Source organism: Dermacentor andersoni, chromosome 8, assembly GCF_023375885.2.
Source record: "Dermacentor andersoni chromosome 8, qqDerAnde1_hic_scaffold, whole genome shotgun sequence".
In the NCBI taxonomy this organism is placed as follows: domain Eukaryota; kingdom Metazoa; phylum Arthropoda; class Arachnida; order Ixodida; family Ixodidae; genus Dermacentor; species Dermacentor andersoni.
In genome coordinates this window covers 150,641,371-150,664,234 of record NC_092821.1, presented here as the reverse complement: position 1 = coordinate 150,664,234, position 22,864 = coordinate 150,641,371, and the positions used below count along the sequence as shown (strand labels likewise).

The following is a 22,864-nucleotide window of genomic DNA, read 5'->3' as shown; positions in this document are numbered from 1 at the left end:
TTTCCTCTCTCCAAGCAGTGCCAGCAGTGCTGTTAGAGGCTCTACTGGGAAGCTCCAGCTGTAATAGTGTTGTCCGCGTGTCTTTGTCACAAGTGCACATCCCCAATTTTTTTTCTACGCTCTTACTCCACACAGGATAAGCCTGTTCATCTGTTGTTGCTTCTCTCTGATCACAAACTATCCCTTTCAGTCCGTGTTGTCCCATCAAACGCCCGACGCATTCAGTAAGATGATCACAGTGTGCCTGTGCACCAGTCGGTGAGTGCAGAAGGCATGTGAGCACTCAACATGGCACTTGCTGTCACGCGACTACAGCCACCAATAATATGCGCAGAAAGAAGTTGGCAGAGATTACATGAATGGCATTACTGTAGTTATTATAGGGAACTTATTACATGCGCAGTTGAACAACCTTAAAGGAGTACTGACACAAAAATTCGAAGTCGAGTTAATGTGTGAGATTGATTTATGTGGGCACACACACATCGTCTGCAAAATATAAACGGCGAATATAGCTTAGAACATATTTAAAATCAATTTTAAAGTGCACGTGCATGCAGCCAACAGCAAGACGTAGTACCTCACGGCATTGACATTAAGGAAGGAATGTAAACAAGCGAGAAAACACTGCGTCACGAGTTTGCACTGCCATCGGGGCGGGCCCTGTGAGCAAGTTTCTCGCTGCTCCCATAGCCCCAATGTTCTTTTTTTCACCGCTGACGGCAGCGCGGAAAATCAGCTAAAATTTGTTTCCGACACGAAATAACTCGGAGTAAAGTAACCTCGAAAGTGTGCATGTCATAAAACGTTGCACGAAATAATAAATCAGTGGCGTGATTTTGACTCGCAAGCGCTCAGCGCAGCCGCCGCAGCAATCGTCTCTGTGAAGCAGCTTGCCTGGCTAAGGTATTTTCTCATCACTACCAACGGCGCCGGGAAAACTAATTGTATTGTCACTTATAAGCGACATAAATGTGCAGACGTTGATTGCGTTGACGAATATAGATGCTTTATTACGAGCTGCGGACGGATCGCATGTGCCGTGGGCCTCAGATCCGACGGCCAACGAGCTAGGCCTATGCCGTTTCCTAGCGATCGCCAGCTCGCCTGGGTTGCTCGTTCACTACCATCGGCATCGATGAGCCGCAGGAGTGGTCCGAGTTCGTGCGCACCCCTGAACACTTAGAATGGACCCCGTTGAAGAGCAGCCAGTTTTGCTCATTTCGAATGTGCCTGGTATAAACAAAACTCGCCGAGCTTAGAGCAGTCCGACGATCTTCCGCCAAGACTTCGTACCCCCAAGCCTGATGCTGTGCCGACTTTTACCCCGCCTTGCGTTCTGCTCCGGAATATGCTTCATTCCCAAAGCACCCTTGACTAATGGTTCGTACTATTTGTAGCAGTGCGTATGCATATTGATAGCTGTCGCTGACTGCACTTTCAAAGTCGCTGCTTTGCAGTGGATCCAATCAAAAGTGGTTGGCCACGTCTAATGCGGCGGCAACTCCCGCCTGCAGGAAATAGTCGCCGCTGGAGGACGAAAACGAGGTTGACGACGATGGCGAGGACATCGCAAAGCACGTGCAGACGTAGCAGTGAACTAGCAACACGAAGCTCGGGCGCCGGCGAGTGCTGGCGTGCGTATACATCACAGTTCTCTGTGATCACGTACCCAGCTGTGTTTACATTCCTTCTTTGGCCATCTCATTGCTCTCTGAAACCGAAACTTGGACTGGTCGCTACAAACAAAACTCCAAATAATTACCTGTCATGCTCTGAAGCAAATGATGTTTCGTGCCGCGATTACTGGGCGATTAGCTACTTATTGCAGCGGAAAAACCAAGATGGAAAATTTTTGTGTCAGTACTCCTTTAGAGAACAGTTTTGAAGTATTGTTAATACAGTTAAACCTTTCAATAACGAAATTGGCGGGGAACACCTAAAGGTTCGCTTTCGTGAGAATTTTGTTGTTGTGAAATGAGACAGCACAGATAGGTAATACAGTCGAACCCACTTATAACGATACCAGTTTTAACGATATATTGGTTATAACAATGAGAAGCTGCTGCACCGTCAACTTTTGTATGTTTTTCATGGTGAAATAGCCCACTTACTACAATGCCCCAATGCCACATTATCAGTTAAACGATTAAGACTGGCTGCTTGGTGTCCAAGCTGAAACGTAGTGAAATGCGAAATCCTTGATAAGAAAAAAGAAAACGAGAAATTCGAGCCACTGCACGACGGCCCGCTGCTCCACCAGCTGCCACACGCACATTTTTCAGCCTTCTCCATGCGCCTCTTTCCCGTCGCCCTTCCACCCCTCTGAACACGAATGGGCTGCACCCATAGCTATTCGCCATGCCACCCTCCGAAACACGAGTGGACCACGCCAACTGCACTGCTCGCATGTTGCTCGCTGGCTCTGGCTGGCTCCTCATTCAGCACAGTTTTGCAAATAGTTTAGTTGCTCCCGTTCGTCTTTGTTGGTTGCGTCGAAATTGTTCCTGGCCATGGGGTTCGCCGCCGAAACGGTAGATGGCTGATCGGATCATCAGCAGTGCACAATGTTGCCAATGAAAAGAAAGCACACAGCTATACATTTGGAAACTAAGTGCTTCTAACTGATGAGGCAATCGTCACGAACGTTCTTATATCGGATAGCGATGGCAGCAACGGCAGCGATGATACAGTAGGGCAGGCTGCCTCAATCTTGTCCTGACGCTTGTGGCAATTTCACCTCAGCTTCTCTTATGGATTTCTCAAGCCGACAGGCTGCTGCAGCAACCTTCTCGCATTTTTTAAAAGGCCCCTTTTGGGGCCACCAAAGCGTTGCCTCGGCGCTGCTCGCATATCGCAAGCCACCAGTGGCCCCTCTTTGTAGTTGTTATACAGCCGTAGCTTGCTATATGCGATCGGAGCACCCAGGAAGCAGTTAGAGTGAACACAATCAGCAGCTGGATGGAGGAAGTTGGTGGGGAGAGGCACTGGCCTCGCCGCCATTATAGTTTTCTCACATTAGCTCTGCCATCCCCCTATTTTGATTTTTTCATGCAACCCGGTTATAACAATTATCAGTTATAACAATGAAATTTTCTTAACACTTGAATATTGTTACAAGTGGGTTCGACTGTACGTTGCAGAACGAAACTTTACTGTCAAAATTCTGCTAGCCTACGTTGGCAAGCTCTGCTCAAATATATAGAACCGCATTGCCGACAGTACAAAATGCGCCACATGCATCGATCAGCAGTGGCAGCACTGCCGTCAATCCATATTCTCGATCAATTGCTTTCGTAGAAACTATCACTTTTGCAATATTTTCCGTAAGTCGGCACCAGACGCAGAGCAACAGCGCTCCACGCAAACAGCAACATTTCTCCAGCACACGCTGTCACCCGTAGACGCCGACGTGCCCGGTGCAGAGCGCGAAAGTGATTCTGTCTGGTATACTCAAAGGCAATCAATCGAGATAATGGCCCCTCTGTGCCGAGTCCGCATGCGATGCCTGTTGGGTGGCACCGAAATTGGCGTTCTTGAAGCAAGGGGTGATTATTACCGGATGATCACTCTATCACAGTCCGATGCATGACCCTGTATGCTGCAACCACCTAGGGGCTTTACAACCGCCATCTCAAGCACCTGAAACAATTCCGCATCGGCGGAACGTGGATATTCTTGTTTTTGCTGTATTTTGCTCACCAAGGCGCGCATTAAACTGCACTATATGTCAAAAATCATCGTCACGTGCCGGTAGCAACATGCATGCCACTTCGAACAGGTGATCATCAAATAAGATGGCAGCCATGACGTGTTCCCGGCACATGCGATCACTCCTGGCACTTGGTTGTTTTTGTAAACAAAAATGGCAGCGCCCACGCAATTGTTATTTGGTGGTATTTTATACAATTTTAGTGCAAAGCAATCGCATTTGAGCACATTTTGGAGCCTGCTAGCCTTATGCGAGGAAGTAATATGTGGGGTTACGTTCCGGCAAATTTCATTGACACGGGATTATGGTACAGCAGCATTTCGTTGTCGAGAGGTACGAAATGCATTCAATCCTATGGGTGTTCTTCGGGGACACGAAAATACTTCGTTTTTGCGAGAATTTTGTTGTCGCAGGGTTTCATTATTGCTTTTTTCGACTGTATCAGTAAAATAAAGTACACGCATAAATGCTTGTAGAAGGTGTCTTAACTTGTTCTTAATGTCAGCACACTTCCAGGTGGTCATCGTCAGTGTGTGAGCACCGAGAGCAGCAGTGGCCCTGCAGTGCATGACATCACAAAGATGCACTGGGCACTGTTGTTGAAATAAGTGCTGGCAAAAGACATTTTGACGAACTCTACTGGCATGATCTTTTTGGGGAACATGTTTGTTTACAATGTTTAATATGGCAAGAAAGGGAGATGGGTCAACACAGTTGTCTCCTCAGCTTGTCTATACGTGGATATTAGGAATTATCAGCTGTAACAAAGTATGTAAATCTGAAATGCTGCTTGCCAATGCTAGCATGTAATAAACATGTAGTTACTGAGCAATCAGGAGTATGCTTATAACGAATATAAAATATGATGAACCTATTTTTGTGCCAGGCATGATTGTTACTGTTGCATAACTGAGGGAAGGGAAGGATGGATATTTATTGAGGTTCAAGAATGTGCTAGTCCTTGCAAAGCTACAAGCTGAGCCAGTCATTCCAGAGCTCATGTGCTTGTGCCTAGCTCCCGTTAAAGTAGTAGACAGTGTGGTGGCGGTAGTGGACCGATTCGTCCACATGCGACAAAACAAGGATCATTATATAGTTGATATGAAGAGAAGAAAGAATGTGTGAATTATTTAGTGTCTGGTCATTTTAAATCCTGCACCGGCGACATTACCATTTATAGCCATGGATGACAGGACGTGAAGGTTATGGTTCTCAGCGATTGCCCCGCAGCACATGAAACAGACCAGTGCTAAGTTAAAGCAAGTTAACCATAGAATAAAATACAGTGCATGAAAGAGAAGAAATCAGAAGTCATGGTTCTCCTGAGCAGACATGCAATACTGCTCGACAGTTCCTAGCAAGCTTGCATAATATTACACTGTTTTTGATGATGTATGGGGTTTTATGGCGCAAGGGCCAGGAATGGCCAAAGAGCGCCATGTCTGTGGTAGTGGGTGTGCAGTGTAACTATGATTACTATGAAATTGGTGTGACGTGGCTGTAAAGGGGCCTTAAAATATACGCTCTAAAGTGCGTAAAATCTGTGTAATAAAATTATGGCGATGACATATGACTTGTACTATGAACATTTCGATGCATTTAAACAGAATGATACGATAGGTAAAATATATCAGATTATAAGAAATGCTAGAGCACTACTGCCTCCTTAGAGTCCTTAGAGCCCATCATCATCATCAATATTACACTGTTTTTGTGCTTTTGGCAGAACCCCAGTGCGATTTCTGTGTTCTGCATATGCATACACTGGTGTAAATGTGCTTCTTTTGCTTAATGTTGCACCAGCAAGACACATCTTTAGAACTTTAATTGCTGCCTTCTGTAACTGATGGATGTAGGTCTAGTACCCACATTCGATGCCACGACCACTTTAGCTGTATTACGCAATCTCATCTTACTATGAAAGAGCAATGAACATGACATCTTAGTGCTACATTCACAGCCAACATGGAATGTGGACAGCCGCATGCTGGCAAATTGTTTATAGAATGCTGACTTTGGCGATGCTGGATTCACATGACAGACGTGATCGCGGACGAATCAGTCATGGGACATGTGACGTGAATCGAATCACTTTTGGAGCTAGCATTCACACGACAGAGGATGACAGCGCGAACGGAGCAGCCCTCGCATGGGACACGACGACGACAGAGCAAACGTGACCAAGCCGAAAATCCAAATGGTGAAATTGCTCTCCGCCTTATCACAAAGCAATTCGCGGGGATGAATGAGGCAGCACCATGGGGAACAGATGATGTACGGGTTGGCCGGCACCGTGTGCACGATTCACTAACTGCTTAACGTAAGATGGTGACCTTTAAAGAGAAAAATGGGCGACCATAAAAAGGAGAGCTTCAACACACAGGAGTGAGGAGAGGGGCAGGTATCCCTAGACGATAACTAAACTTTGAATGGCAGAGCGCTGCCGTGAAGCAACACCTCCAGGTGAATGTCGTATATAACCCACACCCCGACTTACTGTTAAATTTTTGGTGCCAGTTATACGTGGAAAAATATGGTAGTGTACATTTCAACCCATTATAGAGTGAAAATAGAGGGCAAAGTGCCTGTTCTATCATGATTAAAATACATTCAAGTTACTTGGATGTAAAAAAGCCCTCCTTTTTGTTATTTGCCTGTTAAGCTTTCATTACGCAATTTGTATGTGGAACATTTCGAATACCTTGATACAGCTTGGCTACCTGAACAGTATGAAAATGTAATCGTGGCATATAATTGCTCTGAGACTTGAGCAAGGCTTTCATGTCTTTATTTGCTTCAACACTTCTAACACCTAGATGACCTGCAGAAAGGGGTGGGTATGTCACATTTTTATGACATGAGTAAAAGTATACTTCTGGTAGCAGAAAACAAGATATCCACATGCATACACACTATAAAAAAAGCTTGCGCCCTTTGTAGCTTATCTTATCCCCAAAGAAATAATCCTCACCTATCTTGTATGCTTTTCCTGCACATCCAGGCATGACATATTTATGACAGGAAAGTAGCAAGCACATAGCTTTCATGGAAGAAAAAGCAAGCACAACAGATGGGGTGATACTTGTTTAGGGCAAGATACACTTCAAAGGGCATTAACTTTTGTTTAGAGTATTAAACACTTAGTAGCAGACTTGAAAGCAGTTGTATCATTTAGGGGGCATAACATCTTGAGGACATCCCAGACAGATGGTGGTATAGGTCACACTATTATTGCATGAGTAAAACAGAGCAGTTACTTTTAGAATAGAATTACAGAAAATGCACACATAGTAAACATTTAGTGGCAGACTTGAAAGCAGTTGTACCATTTATTGAGCAGTTGTCACATCGCTTTATTACCTTAGTAACCTCGTTTATTATTTATACAACAAAGAGCTTCTTCTCATTGCTGGTTACTCTCACTTTCATTGGTACAAGCACACATCATGGATTAGTTATCCTCCGGCTTATTTCTTGGCCAGACCTTATTTCTTGACCGATTGGCCAACCCCACTAATAGTTGAGGGGCAGCTTGTCATTTTATCTGGTGTTTGTAGCAATGTAGTTACAGAAGAGATTACTGTATTGGAACAATGACAAAATAACAAACCTGTCAGCAACTTTTACGAACCACACATTGGGGAAACAAGAGTATTTGATGAAATTAATCATGTGCTGGGCTAGTATACTTAGTGATTTATTTCACTCTGTTCTATTCCTTTTTTATCATCCACCACCCACGATTAGCCAATCCTGGTGATGGTGTAGGCAAAGGGACGGTGACACCGACAAGTGGTCATTAACTAATTTATTTATCCCTGGTGATCCTATGTGCACTTGGTGCTTGAACAGTCTGCATTGTGATTGCTTGGCTTTTTTCTGCTTGTGTAGTGTTTTCCAAAAATTTCAAAGCATTTCCAGAAGCTGCAAGATGGTGTTGTTGGGTGTGTTGTAGTATCCCCAGTTCTCTAAGAAGCACTGCCCCTCTCAGGCTGTAGCACTTTGGGAGCACTGAATTAGAATTTCGTATAACAGTTAACTGGTGGTCTATTGGTTGGCAGTTACAGAATGAGGGCCAAGAGAAGGGATGTGTAGTGAACGACAGCAGAGAATTGGGCGGTATGATGAAATTAGGAAACTTGCAGGGGTGTTAATGGTGACAGCTGGCACATGACGGCGGTAATTGAAGATCACTGGGAGAGTGTTTAGTCTTGCAATAGACATAAATAGTCTGATGATGATGATGTTGGTACACAGTGTCCATGAAACCTTCAGCAAACAGATTTTATTGTGATCAGCGTGATAAGTTACCCTTTCTTTTTCTTTTCAGAGAGCCTGATGCCATCTATGTACCATTATTGCATAAATCACATATTCCGGTCAGTTGCTTTCGTAACACTCCCTAAGAGCAAGCTTTGGCTGCAATAACATCCATCCAGCTCTGCTTAAGTCTGAAGAGATGTGGACTTAATGGTTTGGAAGGCTTTATTTGAAAGAAAAAGAATGCACACAAGTTTGATTATGGTTATCTTTGGGTAGAAATATATACCCATAAGGCACCTAAAAATGTACCCCTAAGGTAAAGCTTTCTCCTGAACTTAAACCATGAGGCTGTTTATAAAGGCAATAAGCAGAAATTCTGCACATGCAGCATATTTATATCATATAAACTATATTTTAAATGCCAAAGAAAATAATACATCCCTGCAAACAGAATTTTTAAAAATAATTCTGAATGCACATTTCACTAGAAAGGTTCAAAATATGCCCATGAAACCATTTGCAGTAGTTGATCAGTGTTAAAGCTCAATGTAGGCTTTGCTAGTAGGCGAATGCAGTCCCATCCAAGTGCCACTGACGACCACCAGCAAGGTAGCCTGGCGTTGGTCTGTAAAATATGAAGAGACCGTCAAATGAAGGACTGTCGAGGCTTGAAAGTATACAAACAGGCTCTACAACCTCTCTGGTTGGCTCAAAAAGGCACGATTATGGAATTGTATAATCGGGTGAAACTCAACGATTTCCAGAATAGCACCCCTGGCTGTGAAAGCCGATGACACTTCTCTGTAGAAGTCTGGCCAAGCGCAGCGTTTAATAGGTGCGCGATTGGCATCAAGCTAGCGTGCCATCCTTGGGCTGTATTATGTGAGGATTCTTTTCCTTCGATTCTGCTCATATCTTATCAGCTGTCCCAGCGAATGGCCAATGGTGGCGATGACAGAGGCATGGCTTCATGGGAACCCATGACGAAGGATAAATAGAATGAAAAATGTAAAAGTTTCCTTATGAAATATGACCCCTAATCTTAGTTTTCAATGTAAAACCCACTACATCTAAAGGGAATTTGGCTTTCAGTCTCATCCTACAAGGAATGGCTAAAGATTCCTTGCTTCGATTAACTCAATTTTCCTGAAAGTTGAATTGATGAACTCCCAGAGAGATTCTGAAGATGCTTAGGTCAAGTCATCGTATATAGTGTAGATGTCAGTTGAACAACTTTTGCATCTTAATTTTGGAATCGCAAACCGGCGACAGAATGTAATTTGCTTATGCGACAGTTTCAGTGCCCAGACATGATCTCACGTTCGCTGTGGTTAAGTCGCCATGTTTCATTGACTACGTAAAGCCCAGATGCCAGCAAAAACTGCTCCTAAAAGCTCAAGTGCAGCAAGTGTGCAAGCAGTGTTCTAGCAATCCCTTCTCTAAAAGAGCCAACGAACAGCTTCTATGGTCTATCGATGATAGTTATAAAACAGCAAGAATATCAGCGAATAAAAAACTCGGTGCCCTTCCACTCTGTGAAGAAGGATGACCAGCAAAGCTGTGTATGTGGGCCCCTTAATGGCGAACTGCACCACTGCCACAGGTCACCTGGCATTGCACTATCTTCAGGATCAACGAACGTATGGGGAGTGCTTAACGCCTGCTTCACCTCCGCCGCAGGTCGGCCCGGCATTGCACTATCTTCGGGATTTTGTGTCCACACACACGGGCACAATCCTGGGGGAACTAGCCCTTAACAGCTTTGCTGTAAAAATATGTTGTAACAGAACTGCTTGTTGGCCTAGTTGGTGCTTGCTAAAAGACATGTTTTTTAGCCGTAAAAATCTTGTACAATTAGGGGTGTGCAAATATCAAAATTTTCTAATACGAATCGAATACAAATGCTTAGCATCGAATATTGAATAATTATGTGCACATGCATTTATTAACTAGTTGGTTTATTTTATCATGTTGGAACATTGCAATTACATTGTCATTGGTAAAAAAAAAATAAACTAGTAAGCTGTTATACTAAAAGATTGTGTATTTGGCTCATGTTAGCTTTGGAAAATTGAGTGATTTCTTCTAGTTGTCTGTTGTCACCAACCTGTGCCTTATTATACTGCATCAATTTCCTCTAAACTCAGAAGCATTTGGCCCTGTGCCAAACGTCATTCAGCGCATTTGCCGTCAAGCAATTGGGGGTGGAACCTTCAAAAGAGTGCAGCCTCGCTGTTTGCAAACCCGTGCCCCTTGCTACTGCAAGGCTGGCTTTGCTGCATAGCTTAGACGTCCAGTGGCGAAGCATGTTTTGTAGGTGAAATTTTGCCAGCAGCATGTAATTATCACAGAATTCAGCACAATATCAGACACACTTTCTTAGATTAGATAAAAATAAACGCTAAGAACCATGCTTGCCCCCACACAGCCAGCAATATATTGGGTTTGTTTCTGATATTCGTATGCAATTGAATATTCTAAAATTTTCTAATACCTAGTTTTAGAATTGAATATGAATATTAAAAATATAATATTCGATAATATTCCAAGTTTTCAAATATTCACACACCCCTGTATACAATATCAACATCTTGCAGTAAGCGCTGGAAACATTTATTGGCACGAACTCTTGGGACTTCTTTCTTATCTATGGTAAAAATAGCTTTGCATATTTTTCCCATAGTTCTGTAGAAAAAAAGCCTTTTGTTCTCGCATGCTTAGTAAAAAAAATTAAATTTTTACTGTTATTGTCCTGAGAAAATGTGCCACTATTTAATTGATTACGTTGCTGCTCCCATGCCTCCTGTGAGCCAGAAGCTAAGTCACAGACTGACCATCACAAAAATAAAGATTCTGAGTGCTCTGGCTCAACTCGTCGTTGTAAGGTAACACCGCCATCTCTGCTTCTCATGTCTGCATTACATTCTGGACGTTTGTGCAAAAAATAGGTGGCCTCTTGCCGAGACAAAGCTCAGGCAAGAGCGCTCTTGAAAACCCACACAGTACTATCTGCTTTAATCTGGGAAAGAGAAAACAAACATCTAACTTACAACAAAAAATAACACAAAATACACCACTGAGCTTTACCTATTCTGCTTTTCTCTTGCACGTTTGGGCAAATGCGACACCATCGCACGTGGACGCTATGCTGATTCAGTATTGTGGGGATGCGTGACTCTCACGCCTCCCCTGAGATCTAGTTTTCCCGCATAGCTCGTCTCCTGCAGGGCGGCTTCGCCCGCCGCATGGCCTGGCGCCCGCGGCGGTCGGAGTGGTTGAAGCGCAGTGCGAGAGATGGCGCTAGTGTTGCGCTGCGGCGGGGTTACTTAGGCGCGGGAAAGAAAGCCTCTTGCTCTTGAGCGGCGGACTGGCGAACGCGCCGGACGTACCGCGCGCGCGCCAATCCATGCTTCTGCGAGACCGTCTCGCGTGGCCGCCTTGGAACGCGCCACCGTTCACGTGACCGTACACGCGAACGACCAGGCGTTGGGACCCAGCATGGGGCGAACATATTCGCTCGCTATCCGGTCGCGGTGAGTCGGACTTCTAGATTTGTCGCGCGCCCATCGGCATGTTTTGTGGATAGCAACTCGGCTAGCAGGCATTGATCTATGAAAGGTGCAATAAATGCCCTTGTGATTGTTTGCACTACTGTACTGTCGTTCCTTTGTCCCAAGAGTACGGGAGGAGAACACCACAGTATCAGCTCCAAGAAACTGAAAGTGCTGTATTCTGGACACATACCCATTGGCCTCGTGCGCTACCGATGGCGGCGCTGCGAACAGCGCTCCCGTGACGTCAGAGGGAGGACTCGCCTTTGTCGTCTGCTATGCTCCGGCTAGAATAGCTTCATTTTCATGCATTTGCTTGAGCTCTGACTGCATGCTCGTTTAGCACAGCGCTCTCCAATTACCGTCTATTTTTTCCTAGTGTTAGTTTTATTATTGCCAGCATTATGAGGACAACAGTACTTGCATATTAAATGTATCTTCCATATAACCACCTGATGTGATCACCCAGTGGTTCTGGCATTGCACTGCTTAGCTCGAGTCCCTGATTTGACCTCTTCCATGGTGGCCGCATTTAAATTAAGGCGCATTGCAAACATGCTCGTGTGTACTTGTATTTAGGTACACGGTGAAAAACCCCAGGTGGTCAAAATTAATCCGGAGTACTACACTATGTGCCTGATAATCATGTAGGGGTTTTGGCACGTAAAATCTCGATTTATTTTTTACATGTAGTTTTATTTTTCATATGACCCTATCTCTCACGGGCAGGGACACGATCTCGGGACTCGGTCATAAAACACCGTGCCGAGCCAGTAATGAGAGTCTGCACAGCTTTGGAAATGAAGCACGATCGCAGGACCCATGCGCATTGGATTTTGCGTTGACAAAGCGGCACTGTAGTTGAATGTAAATTTCACATTTCACTCATAATTCCTGTTTAGGGTTACAAATGTAAAACTTTTTCTGACAACAAAAATCTCGTTATTTTACTGCGAAGCGGTTTACCTTGAACACTAGTGGGGCACCACGTAGCAATTGCTACAAAGGAAACCCATACGGGTTCCTCGAAAGAAAAGCCTCATAGTTGAAGAAAAATTCATCCTGGTTCGGGACTCGAACCTGGGACCGCCGCCTTTCCAGGGCAGTCGCTCTGCCATCTGCTAGCCGCCTGGTTAGCTCAGATGGTAGAGCAGCTGTCCCGAAAAGGCGGTGGTCCCAGGTTTGAGTCCCTGACCAGGATGAATTTTTCTTCAAGTGCGAGGCCTTTCTTTCGAGGAACCCGTATGGGTTTCCTTTGTAGCAATTGCTACGATTGGGTGGATGTCTCATTTTCCGTTTATTAAGTTGCCTTCACGTAGCAAATGCGCGCGGCCAAAGCTATGGCCTTGGCGCAGCGCGGCAGCAGAGTCCCTCCATTGACGTCACATGCGGAATGGCACCACTCAAAAGATCTCTGGGTGAATAGCACTGTCAAACTCCTACCAAACTACTTGCCGCAGTAACAAAGTTTAAAAGCTCCGCCCTGCTAGCCTTCCTGCCATTGCCACAAAAAGTTGTCCGCGCGTGTAGCATGTCCGCTATCCATTATCAAATGTTCCATTAACCCTTTAACCTCGTCCAGGAAAGGCAGACGCACCACTCGCCGACGATGGTGTCAGACAGCGAGTTGTCGCGGAAATCGTACGTGGCGTAGATGCGCCCATCCTTTTGTGTCACGGCCACCACGGTGCCGCCCCAATGCGGTAGCGACTGCACATCATGAGACCGGAAGCGCAGGTACGCCTGCTGGCCCTGCACCACCATAGACCATTTACAGTGCAGTGGCACATTGTGTATCTGTGGTCTAGTATGTCTGAAGGGGCACGGCACTCACAATAAAATTCCTGCACCTCAAATGGACAGTAAAGAAAAGTAATAATATCGATAGGTTATTCGTCTAGGAGCCTATCATCATTTTAAGTGTGCCAATATATCGATTTGTTGTGTACAAAATTCTCAGTGCCGCTCTCTGAATCGGCTGATGCTGACATCGTATGAGCGGTGGCACCACTCCGGTTTTTCTAGCTCTGTAAATTTCTCATCGATGAAGTTTTGGCAACATTTTGTGGCAAGTAAAACGACACAAAAAGTGCATAGCCATCACTGTCAAACTCTCCTGTCAGATATTTCACGCCAAACAAGGTACACAGTTTTCAACTACGGCTCCTTCGTATGACGTCACCAGGGTAAAAGCTGTCAATTCGTCAGCAGACGACGTAGCTGCTGTGTATTGTTATGCGAACGAGGGGCAAAACACTTGAGGCTATTTACAACGTATATTCACAAAAACAACTGCAGCGCTGGCCAGTTCAGCTGACAGTTAGAGACCCAGGAGCAGTTCGTCTGGGCACCCGCATACATCGTCCAAAAGCAACATCGCAAAACTAGACCATGAGGTACTGCTTCTTTATTTTTTTCATTCATCGGAGCAGTTCATCTTTGTCGTCGGGGTGCCCACACGCATCGTCCAAAAGCAACAACGCAGTATGCATGTAGCAATATGCTCCTTTTCTAGCCGACAAGGGATGATGGCGCCAATGTAATGAGAGCTGGCTGATTGTTCTAAGAGATGGAGGGGGGCAGGGTGGACTAATAGTCACTTTCTACGTTTTTACTTAGTGGGCTTAGCATTCCAACATCGCAAAGCAACATCGCATGCTCTGAGCACTCTTATTTCTCCACACACTGCCGAGTCATGTAGGTGTCAGCAGTGCGCTAGTGGGGCCAGCGTAGCTTTCGTGGTCTCAACCAACTCGCTCTATCTCGCTGTGTTTTATGAATCTTCCATTGAGTCCTGCGGAGGGCAATTAGGGTAGGCAGTAGATGAGCCTTTCTTCTGCGTTTTGTTCATGGGGGATCGTACGTAGCTTTCGCTACACTGCTCAAAGTTTGTGCGAATATGTGGCAAGGAGGAGTGTGTGTTCCTGTGGGGAGGGTAGCGAGAAGCCACGGTGGCCAGGTTCATCAGGCTCCTATAACATTTCTATTACTGCATCATTTCGAAAAATTCTTGTGGCTGTATGCTCATTGTAGACTGGTACACAGTTGGCAGTACATAAATTTTTGAGCTCAGAGTTGGTTAGGGTACCCTTAAAAGTAAGTGTATTGGCCTTATATGGGACAAACCAGCGCCAACACATTTCTAAATCAAGAAAAATTACAACTTGTTCACCTTTAGTTCTGCCCATGGAGAGTATACATTTGTACAAATAAGAAAAAGATGGAATGCTCAGTGTTAATTAGTATAGTAATAACAATTGGTTGCCTAAGGTCCAATGTATCAAAAATGCTACTATAGTGTGTGCATTAATTAGGTAACAAAACAGCATAGCATATATAATACCCAGGTTGGGCACTACAGGTTAAAAGTGCGAAAATGTTTGCCATACATGCACCACTCCCACCTCATAAGATTGCCACCACGTGCCAGCAGTGTAAGTTGGCCGTACTCACGATGTCCATTCTGTCCTCGATGAAGAGCGTGTTGGGCATTAGCTGGTGGTGGATGCGGTACCAATCGATTGCGTCCTTCGGTGACCGGCTGAACATCAGATTCCGTAGTACCACCTGCGCACATTGACGTTTCTTTAAAACTGCTGTCGAGGAAGCAGAATTTACTTGGCTATCTTCATTGACATCGATACCACCTTTTACAGCAAAACTGTTACGGCCAAGTGCAACAAAATTTCACTGACGAAATATTTTATACTTAATGAGTAGTACAGCATATGCACCCATGAAGCAATCTTGGCAAAACCGCAGGCTTTCTAATTATATTGACCCTTTTCGCAGGGCAGTTCGTTCTAGAGAAACGAGATGGCACCTTCGGCGGTGTGCCGCAGTTGCCTCAGCAACGGGGCACGAATATGAAACCATTACCGCTTCCACCTTGTTTCTGTGAGATCAGCTGTCGGAAATGCAACTGAGTTTTTGCTAACGCACTATGCTCTATCATGCCAGATTGAATAATGTGGATTGAAGACGTGTGCAGTAGTTGGCTGCAAAAATAGTGACTGGCATATTAAGGAATGTAATGAATCTGTGTAGCCAAATTCCCGGCCCGTTGCTGCAACTGTCCGTAACGTGTTACCGGCTCTTCTAGATGTACGGCTTTCTTCGAGGATACAGAAATTTGCTCATCCGCCAGCATTGTATCACTAACCTTCAAAGAAAGTGCTTCAGCTACGTAATGTCGGCAAGAGTGAGTACCGCTTGTTAAACAATAACAAAGGGAGTAGCGCCACTTCCTGTCATAGTATGTTTCGTGCACAGTATCTACACACATGTACCCCAACTGGCACGGAATCTTATGCCCACTCTATTGCCAACAAGCCAATAAGTGAATGGGCACACACTCGAGTTTATGCATGCGCACGATATGCGTAGAATAAATGATGGATTACACTGATAGCGCACGAATGGTTGAAGCTGAATGTTTCGTGATGGTCCACAAGAGTAAGTGAGTTACTAGCGATAAAACATTTTTGCTACAAGGTATTACAATGTACAAAATGGTTACGTTTCAAGCCTTGCACGCAGCAAGAACAGATCTATCAGAACTGAGCACACCCGCGAGCAATTAGGCAGAAATAATCAGATAGTGACCACACCAAGGAAATTTACTGAGTAAGAAATGTGACAAGCCGCCACTTAAAAATATTTGCCAAATAAAGAAAAAAGAGAAAAACACGTTAATCCTGATTCACTTTGTGAGCGGAAAGTTTGGATCGCTTGGAATACACATTTAGTCCGCTTTTAAAACATGCACCATCTATGCTGCTTGTGCAGTTTGGACATAGCTTATTCAGCTTCCAAAGCGCTTTTGCATGTTCTCTGAAACTGTGGCCAAAGCTTCGTGTCGTCCACCCTGTCACCATCTGCGATATCTCCCAAAACAGAGGTTTGCTAAGCCGCACCAGCATCATACAAACCCATTGTAAACGTGAAGGCATTGAGGCAAGCAATGGACGTGTCACCATGTGATCAAACATAGCAGCACCCACGGGATCGCCAACGAGAGGGTCAATTAGCGTCATGCGCAACCGATGGCGGCACAGCGAATGGCACTAGGCTGACGTCAGTCAGGGGACCCGCATTTGTCGTCTGCTTACCACACTGACTGCATCGCGCTCTCCAATTACTGCCTGTATTTTTTTATAGGTTTAGTTACCTAAAAGAAAGTAGTATTAGGAAGACAACAAATGCTGTATATTTAATGTATCTTTATCACCACCGGATGTGGGAGCCTAGTGGCTATGGCCTTGCGCTATTAAGCTCAAGGTCGCCGATTCGACCCCGGCCACGGCGGCCACATTTCGATGGAGGCGAAATGCGAAAACACTCGCGTATACTTCAATTTAGGTGCACATTAAAAAAACAATAGGTGATCAAAATGAATTCAGAGTCCTCCATTATGGCGTGCCTCATAATCATATAGTGGTCTTGGCATGTAAAATCCCAGAATTTCATTTTTTTAATGAACAAATTTTCATATAACCAACGCCCTTGTGGGCAAGGACTAGATCTCGTGACTCAGTCATAAAGTATCATGCCGAGCAAGTAAATAAGAGTCTACACAGCTTTTGCAATGAAGCACGATCGCAGGACTCATTCATAAAATTTTGCGCCAGCAAAGTGGCATTGCATTGGAATTACAAATTTCACTCACAGTTCTAGTCACTTAGTGTGGAATACCTAAAAATCTCTAACCAGAAAAATCAAATTTTCTCAATGGCAAGTGGTTTATCTCAAACATTAGGGGCACCATGCATGTTTTGCAAATGTCAAGCATGCTTTACACTATTTTCTTGGAAGTAAATGTCATTACCACTTTTAATGCAAAAATATTGTTTGTTTAGGTTAGCATAAAGCTATAGCTGTTTTGCAATCGTCAAGCGTGCTTTACACTATTTTCTTGGAAGTAAATGTCATTACCACTTTCTAATGCAAAAATATTGTTTGTTTAGGTTAGCATAAGACTATAGCTGCTTTGCAATCGCATGTCGTTGTCGGACTTCGCTAAAAAGGGGCCACGTGACCTAGCAGGAGAGGAAAAGAAATGCTCAACTGCTGTGAGAATGTTTCCCCTATGAGAATGCTATATTATACGTGAATCTTATATGGTTGTCACACGGCGCATTTTCGGTGATCGAGCCAAGTCGGCATCAAATTTATCGACGATTGATTCCACCCTGCCATGAAAGAAACAAATGCTGTGCGGGCCGTTTGTGGCCAATGAGCAGTGCCCACCGATTGAAACGTGATACTAAAAGCGCATGGCTGCCGGCACTTCTTGCACCAGCAAGAAGTGCCGGAAGCCATGTGAATCATCAAACCAATCCAACTAATCGTCAAAACGATTGCAACGCCCGCATCTCCAGTGGTGGGCCTATCCAATATACGGAGCTTTGGATTGGTGGTTCCACACATTCCGTCGTCCCAGCTACAACTGGGAAGACCACAAGTAGTGCGTACTTTTGAGGTAACAGCTGCCTACCGCGAGCATTAGCGCAAAAGAGGGGCGGAGCAACTTATACGCGAAAAAGAAAAAGCACGGCAAACAGACAGAAACCTTATGCGCGCAATAAAAAAAAAAAGGGAACACTGGCAGAGCCACAAGAAAAGCACTCCTAAAGCATGCTCACCTTGCATGCTCACCATACCTCCATTTGAAGCAGCAATGAACAGGTTACAGAGGCCCCTTTTGTAACTAGCGATGAAGTTAGACATGAAATGGGGAAAAGCGGCAAAAGAAGATGGAATAACAGCTGATTTAATCAAAGATGGAGGAGGCATAATGCTTGAAAAACTAGTGGCCCTTTATACGAACTGTCTATCGACTTCAAGGGTCCCAGAGAACTGGAAGAATGCCAACATTATACTAATCCACAATATGGGACATGTTAAAGAATTGAAAAATTATTGGCCCATTAGCTTACTCCCAGTATTATATAAAATATTCACAAAGATAATTTCCAATAGAATAAGGGCAACACCTGACTTCAGTCAACCAAGGAAACAGGCTGGCTTCAGGAAGAGATACTCTACAATGGATCACATCCATGTCATTAATCAGGCTACCGAGACATCTGCAGAGTGCAATCAATCTCTCTACATGGCTTTCATAGATTACGAAAAGGCATTTGATTCAGTAGAGATGCCAGCAGTCATAGAGGCATTATGTAATCAAGTACAGGCCGCTTACATAAATATCTTGGAAGATATCTACAGAGATTCCACAGCTACCTTAATTCTATACAAGAATAGTAGGAAGATACCTATAAAGGGGTCAGACAAGGAGATACAATCTCTCCAATGCTATTCACTGAGTGCTTGGAAGAAGTATTCAAGCAATTAAACTGGGAAGGCTTAGGAGTAAAGATCAACGGCAAATTTCACTGCAACTTTCAATTTGCAGGTGACATTGTCCTATTCAGCAACACTGGGGACGAGTTGCAACAAATGATTGAGGACCTTAAAGGGCCGCTCACCTGGCCCCATAGCAAATTTTGGTTAAACTCTGGAAGTTGTTACATATCCTCTAAGAAGCATTCTGCCGCAAAAATTTTTCAAATCGGCTCATTAATAGCAGAGATGGAAATATTTCAGTGCTGCAAACCCATGATTTCAGTACGCAAGCTCCACTGCATAGCGAGACTCTATGTCCACTCGCCCCATCTAGCCTCCGCAAGTGAAATTTCTTCCCTGCATTCTCCCATGCCGGACCTCGAGGATTGCGTGACACGTATATCTCGGGCCCCGCCTTCACTCGCCTAGTGAAATCACTCAATAAAATATTGCATAAAAATAAATTCCCACCCCTTCCAGTTCGTGAAAATGGTCAAACAGCGAAGCTGTGTTGGTTACACCGAGTGTTGCACCGTGCAAGTCAAACTTCGCAAACAGTCTGCATTGTAAATCTTTTGTTTCACCATTCTTTCACCTCATTTTCGTTTTTGCGTGCTTCGCATGGTGAGCATGCTTTAGGAGTGCTTTTCTTGTGGCTCTGCCAGTGTTCCCATATTTTTTTATTGCGCGCGTGATGTTTCTGTCTGTTTTGCCGTGCTTTTTCTTTTTCGCGTATAAGTTGCTCCGCCCCTTTCTTGCGCTAACGCTCGTGGTAGGCAGCTTCTTCCTCAGGAGTACGCACTACTCGTGGTCTTCCCAGTTGTAGCTGGGATGGAATATGCGGAACCACCAATCCAAAGCTCCGTATGTTGGATGAAAGGCCCACCACTGGAGCTGCAATCGTTTTGACTATTGGTTGGATTGGTTTGATGATTCACATGGCTGCCGGCACTTCTTGCTGGCGCATGAAGTGCCGGCAGCCATGCGCTCCTAGTATCATGTTTCAATCGGTGGGTACTGCTCATTGGCCGCAAACGGCCAGCATAGCATTTGTTTCTTTCACTGCAGGGTGGAATCAATCGTCAATAAATTTGATGCCGAGTTGGCTCAATCACCGAAAATGCACCGTATGACAACCATATAAGATTCACGTATAATATAGGATTCTCACAGTGATTGAGCACTTCTTTTCCTCTCTCCCTAGGTCGCTAGGCCCCTTTTTAGCGAAGTCCGACAACGACGACACAGGGTACGCATAAACAGCTTCGCTGTAAAATAAATCGCCAGACCTGCGCTATGCCAGTGATGGCAAAGCCGCCGCCGACTCCAGCTGCGATAGCCACTAGCGCCCCCTTGTGGAAGACGAACGCGGGCGCCAGAGAAGTGACGGGTCTGCGGCTGGGTGCCAGAATGTTCGACGAAAGTGACCCTGGGAAGCCCCACACGTTGGGTTGCTGTGACAGGTCGAAGTCATTCATCACGTTGTTGTAGATGATGCCATACTTCTCGGATATGATCTGTGACCCGAGCCTGCACACAGAAGGAATCACTGTAGCCACATGCGTTCTGGCTTCGTCCTGCCCGCAACAAGTGTGATCACAAGAGCCCAGATACAGAGACGTGCGTCTTTTTTTCTTTAAGATCATTATAAAAAGTTGGGACTATTTGATTTTAGAACAAAAGTAGGTTATCGCAGAAGCTTTCAATGTAGCCATCATTTCTGACAGGCATGCAGTTTTGTCACACGTCACTGAAGCATAAAATGAAGTTAAGCCACCAGAAAAATGTAAGACTCGTTAAATATTCATGAAATATTTATAAAACCTATTTGACACGTCAAAGCGTTGCTGCTTGAAGCAAGCCAATGCAAGGCAATGGGAACTGTGCGTGTCATCTGCGGTAACAAGGCGCAAAAGATGGCGATTTCTCTGCAACGGAACGCTGGCGCCATCCGTCACCGCGCGGCGTGTTTCGCCGTAGCCGGGTCAGATGGCCACATCGTTATGTTGCAGTGACACCGCGAGCTACTCATGTGTTACCATAGGCTAGGCTTTCATATCTTGATATCGAGAATCAACCAACCGAAAAAATAAACGCTGAGATAACGCTTGAACTTTATTGCCGAGGTCAAACAAACCATAGCAAAAGTCTACACCCCCCTTCACTTCCAGTGAATGCCGAAGAGGGCAAACTGACTAGAAATGGTTACCCGTTAATTATAATAGCTGGCAGGCCAGGTAGCGCCTTGTCAGGCAATGGCATAATTTCTGTTGCATCAGCAACATAAGCCTGCAGAAGTCCTTGACAAAAACAGATTTTGCCGTAAAAAAAACATTGCGCTTACTGCTTACTTGTGCTAACATTTTGCAGGAGATCGAATTTTATCTGGACATCCGTCAGAACAGTGTGTCGGCTTAAGAGTTGTATACACGATCAATGTTGGCGTGCTGTTGTTTTCGCGAGTTTGCTACATCGGTATGCCTATTTTGGAAGTGCATCATTTGTCAAGGAAAAAGAAGGGATTTGCTTTCGTCTGCGCCTTTTGCACTGAATGGTGTTCAAAACATGGCGGCTATGTCGTTTCCAGCGTCTACAGTACGACAAAGCATGGTCTTTGGGATTGGCGTCCATAAATAGCTGTGGGGGCAATGTAAGAGGTCTAGACAAAGGCGAATTCGTACTTTTTCCTTGGCAAACCAAGTAAGTAACAGTGCCAAGTTTTATATTAAACATCCCGGACCATAAGATGCAATATTGCTACGTAATTTGATCAATAACGGAGCAGTGGTGCGTGTGAAATCTATCTATCTATCTATCTATCTATCTATCTATCTATCTATCTATCTATCTATCTATCCATCCATCTATCTATCTGCACTCACATGGAGTTCAGGGAGGTTATGAGTGCGACGACGTCTCCGTTGGGTGCCCAGATGATAATGGGCACGGCACCTCCGCTGAGACTTTTAATCGCATAGTGCTGCTCCGGTGGTGCTTTGTCATGGTGAAGGTAGTATTCGGAGTACGAAGGCAGCACACCGTTGTCGCGAATGCGGTCAGCCAGCACTTTCAAGTACTCCGGGTCCATCATATCAGCTAGGTTCTGCGAGGACAGAAATGGTGGCCAATTCCGCAGGTTATAGTTAGAATACTGCACTTCCCTCTTCAGTCAGCAGAAGAGGGGCTACAATGGAAGCCTGGCACCAAATCGCAGTCACTGCTGGGCGGTATTGAAGATACATGTAACTTGGGTGCTATCTTAGATACTCTTTGGGTATCTAAGAAAGAATGTATGATGTATCTTAAGATACAAGATATTGCTGTTGCGATATCACCGTGTGAAACTATAAACGACATTCTTTTTATGCCAGAGCCTTCCAGCGAGGGCGGGCGATCAGGTCAGGATGAAAAAAGTAGAATATGAAAGGTGATTGCAGCTGTATACACGATGCGTCACAAAAAAATGTCACTACCAGTGTTGCTGCTGTACACCTGTCCGGTGATCCGATATTGCGTAAACAGTTATACATTTACGGACAAGGTAAAACTCCGCAGCGGTATTTAAGCCATCGTGAAGAGGCTTCTTATTGATGTTTTTGTAGTTAGATGGCAACCCGCTAGCTGGTCGGCAAGCGGAGCAGAAGCGACAAGCAAGAATCACTCACACTGCAGCGCATAAAGAGCTTTCATGTTAAGCTTAAAGCAACTGCAATAAATTCTTTCGGAATGAAAATGTACTTTGATCAGGTAAGACAAAAACTTGGAGGGCGCTTAAGCTTTGCCTGTAAGAGTACTGAAAAGTATTGTAAGAGTATCGCATTGAAAGATCCCCCCCCCCCAACGGCTTCTCACACTTCCTGGCAACTGCAGCTTATGTAACCGTAATGTTTGCTCGGAAACGCTGTTGGCGAACACTATGCACGAAGGCGAGATTTCTGGTAGAAATGCAGCCTCTTGCGTAGGCTGATCCCAGAGGCTGTGCAAAGCCATG

The 22,864-nt window shown here is 44.8% G+C and overlaps 2 protein-coding genes and 1 long non-coding RNA gene across 7 annotated transcripts in view; 2 read left to right on the top strand and 1 right to left on the bottom strand.

Annotated features, from left to right (window-relative positions):
* LOC126525460 (mitotic spindle assembly checkpoint protein MAD1-like) overlaps window positions 1-8,095 on the top strand; it is a 62,107-nt gene extending 54,012 nt beyond the window's left edge. Inside the window, exon 18 of one of the 2 annotated variants that reach the window (XM_050173340.3) lies at window positions 8,043-8,095. The gene's annotated coding sequence lies outside the window, so the exon portion shown is untranslated. Of the gene's footprint in view, window positions 1-190 lie in introns of both variants that reach the window. The other variant, XM_055067681.2, reaches the window with a different exon arrangement.
* Window positions 8,096-8,179: 84 nt separating this feature from the next.
* Window positions 8,180-22,864, bottom strand: part of LOC126525465 (glutathione hydrolase 1 proenzyme-like) — a 29,200-nt gene continuing 14,515 nt past the window's right edge. For 3 of the 4 annotated variants that reach the window (XM_072290059.1, XM_072290057.1, XM_055067936.2), the window contains 5 exons: window positions 21,756-21,976; window positions 20,163-20,403; window positions 14,980-15,093; window positions 13,124-13,278; window positions 8,511-8,600 (listed from right to left, as the gene is read on the bottom strand). In XM_072290059.1, the coding sequence (XP_072146160.1) occupies window position 8,600; window positions 13,124-13,278; window positions 14,980-15,093; window positions 20,163-20,403; window positions 21,756-21,976 (732 nt within the window). In that variant the 3' untranslated portion in view covers window positions 8,511-8,599. Of the gene's footprint in view, window positions 8,601-13,123; window positions 13,279-14,979; window positions 15,094-20,162; window positions 20,404-21,755; window positions 21,977-22,864 lie in introns of all 4 variants that reach the window. The other variant, XM_072290058.1, reaches the window with a different exon arrangement.
* LOC140219908 (uncharacterized) lies at window positions 8,594-11,621 on the top strand. The gene is made up of 2 exons (XR_011896186.1): window positions 8,594-9,578; window positions 9,656-11,621. It is a non-coding gene; the product is annotated as an uncharacterized lncRNA (long non-coding RNA).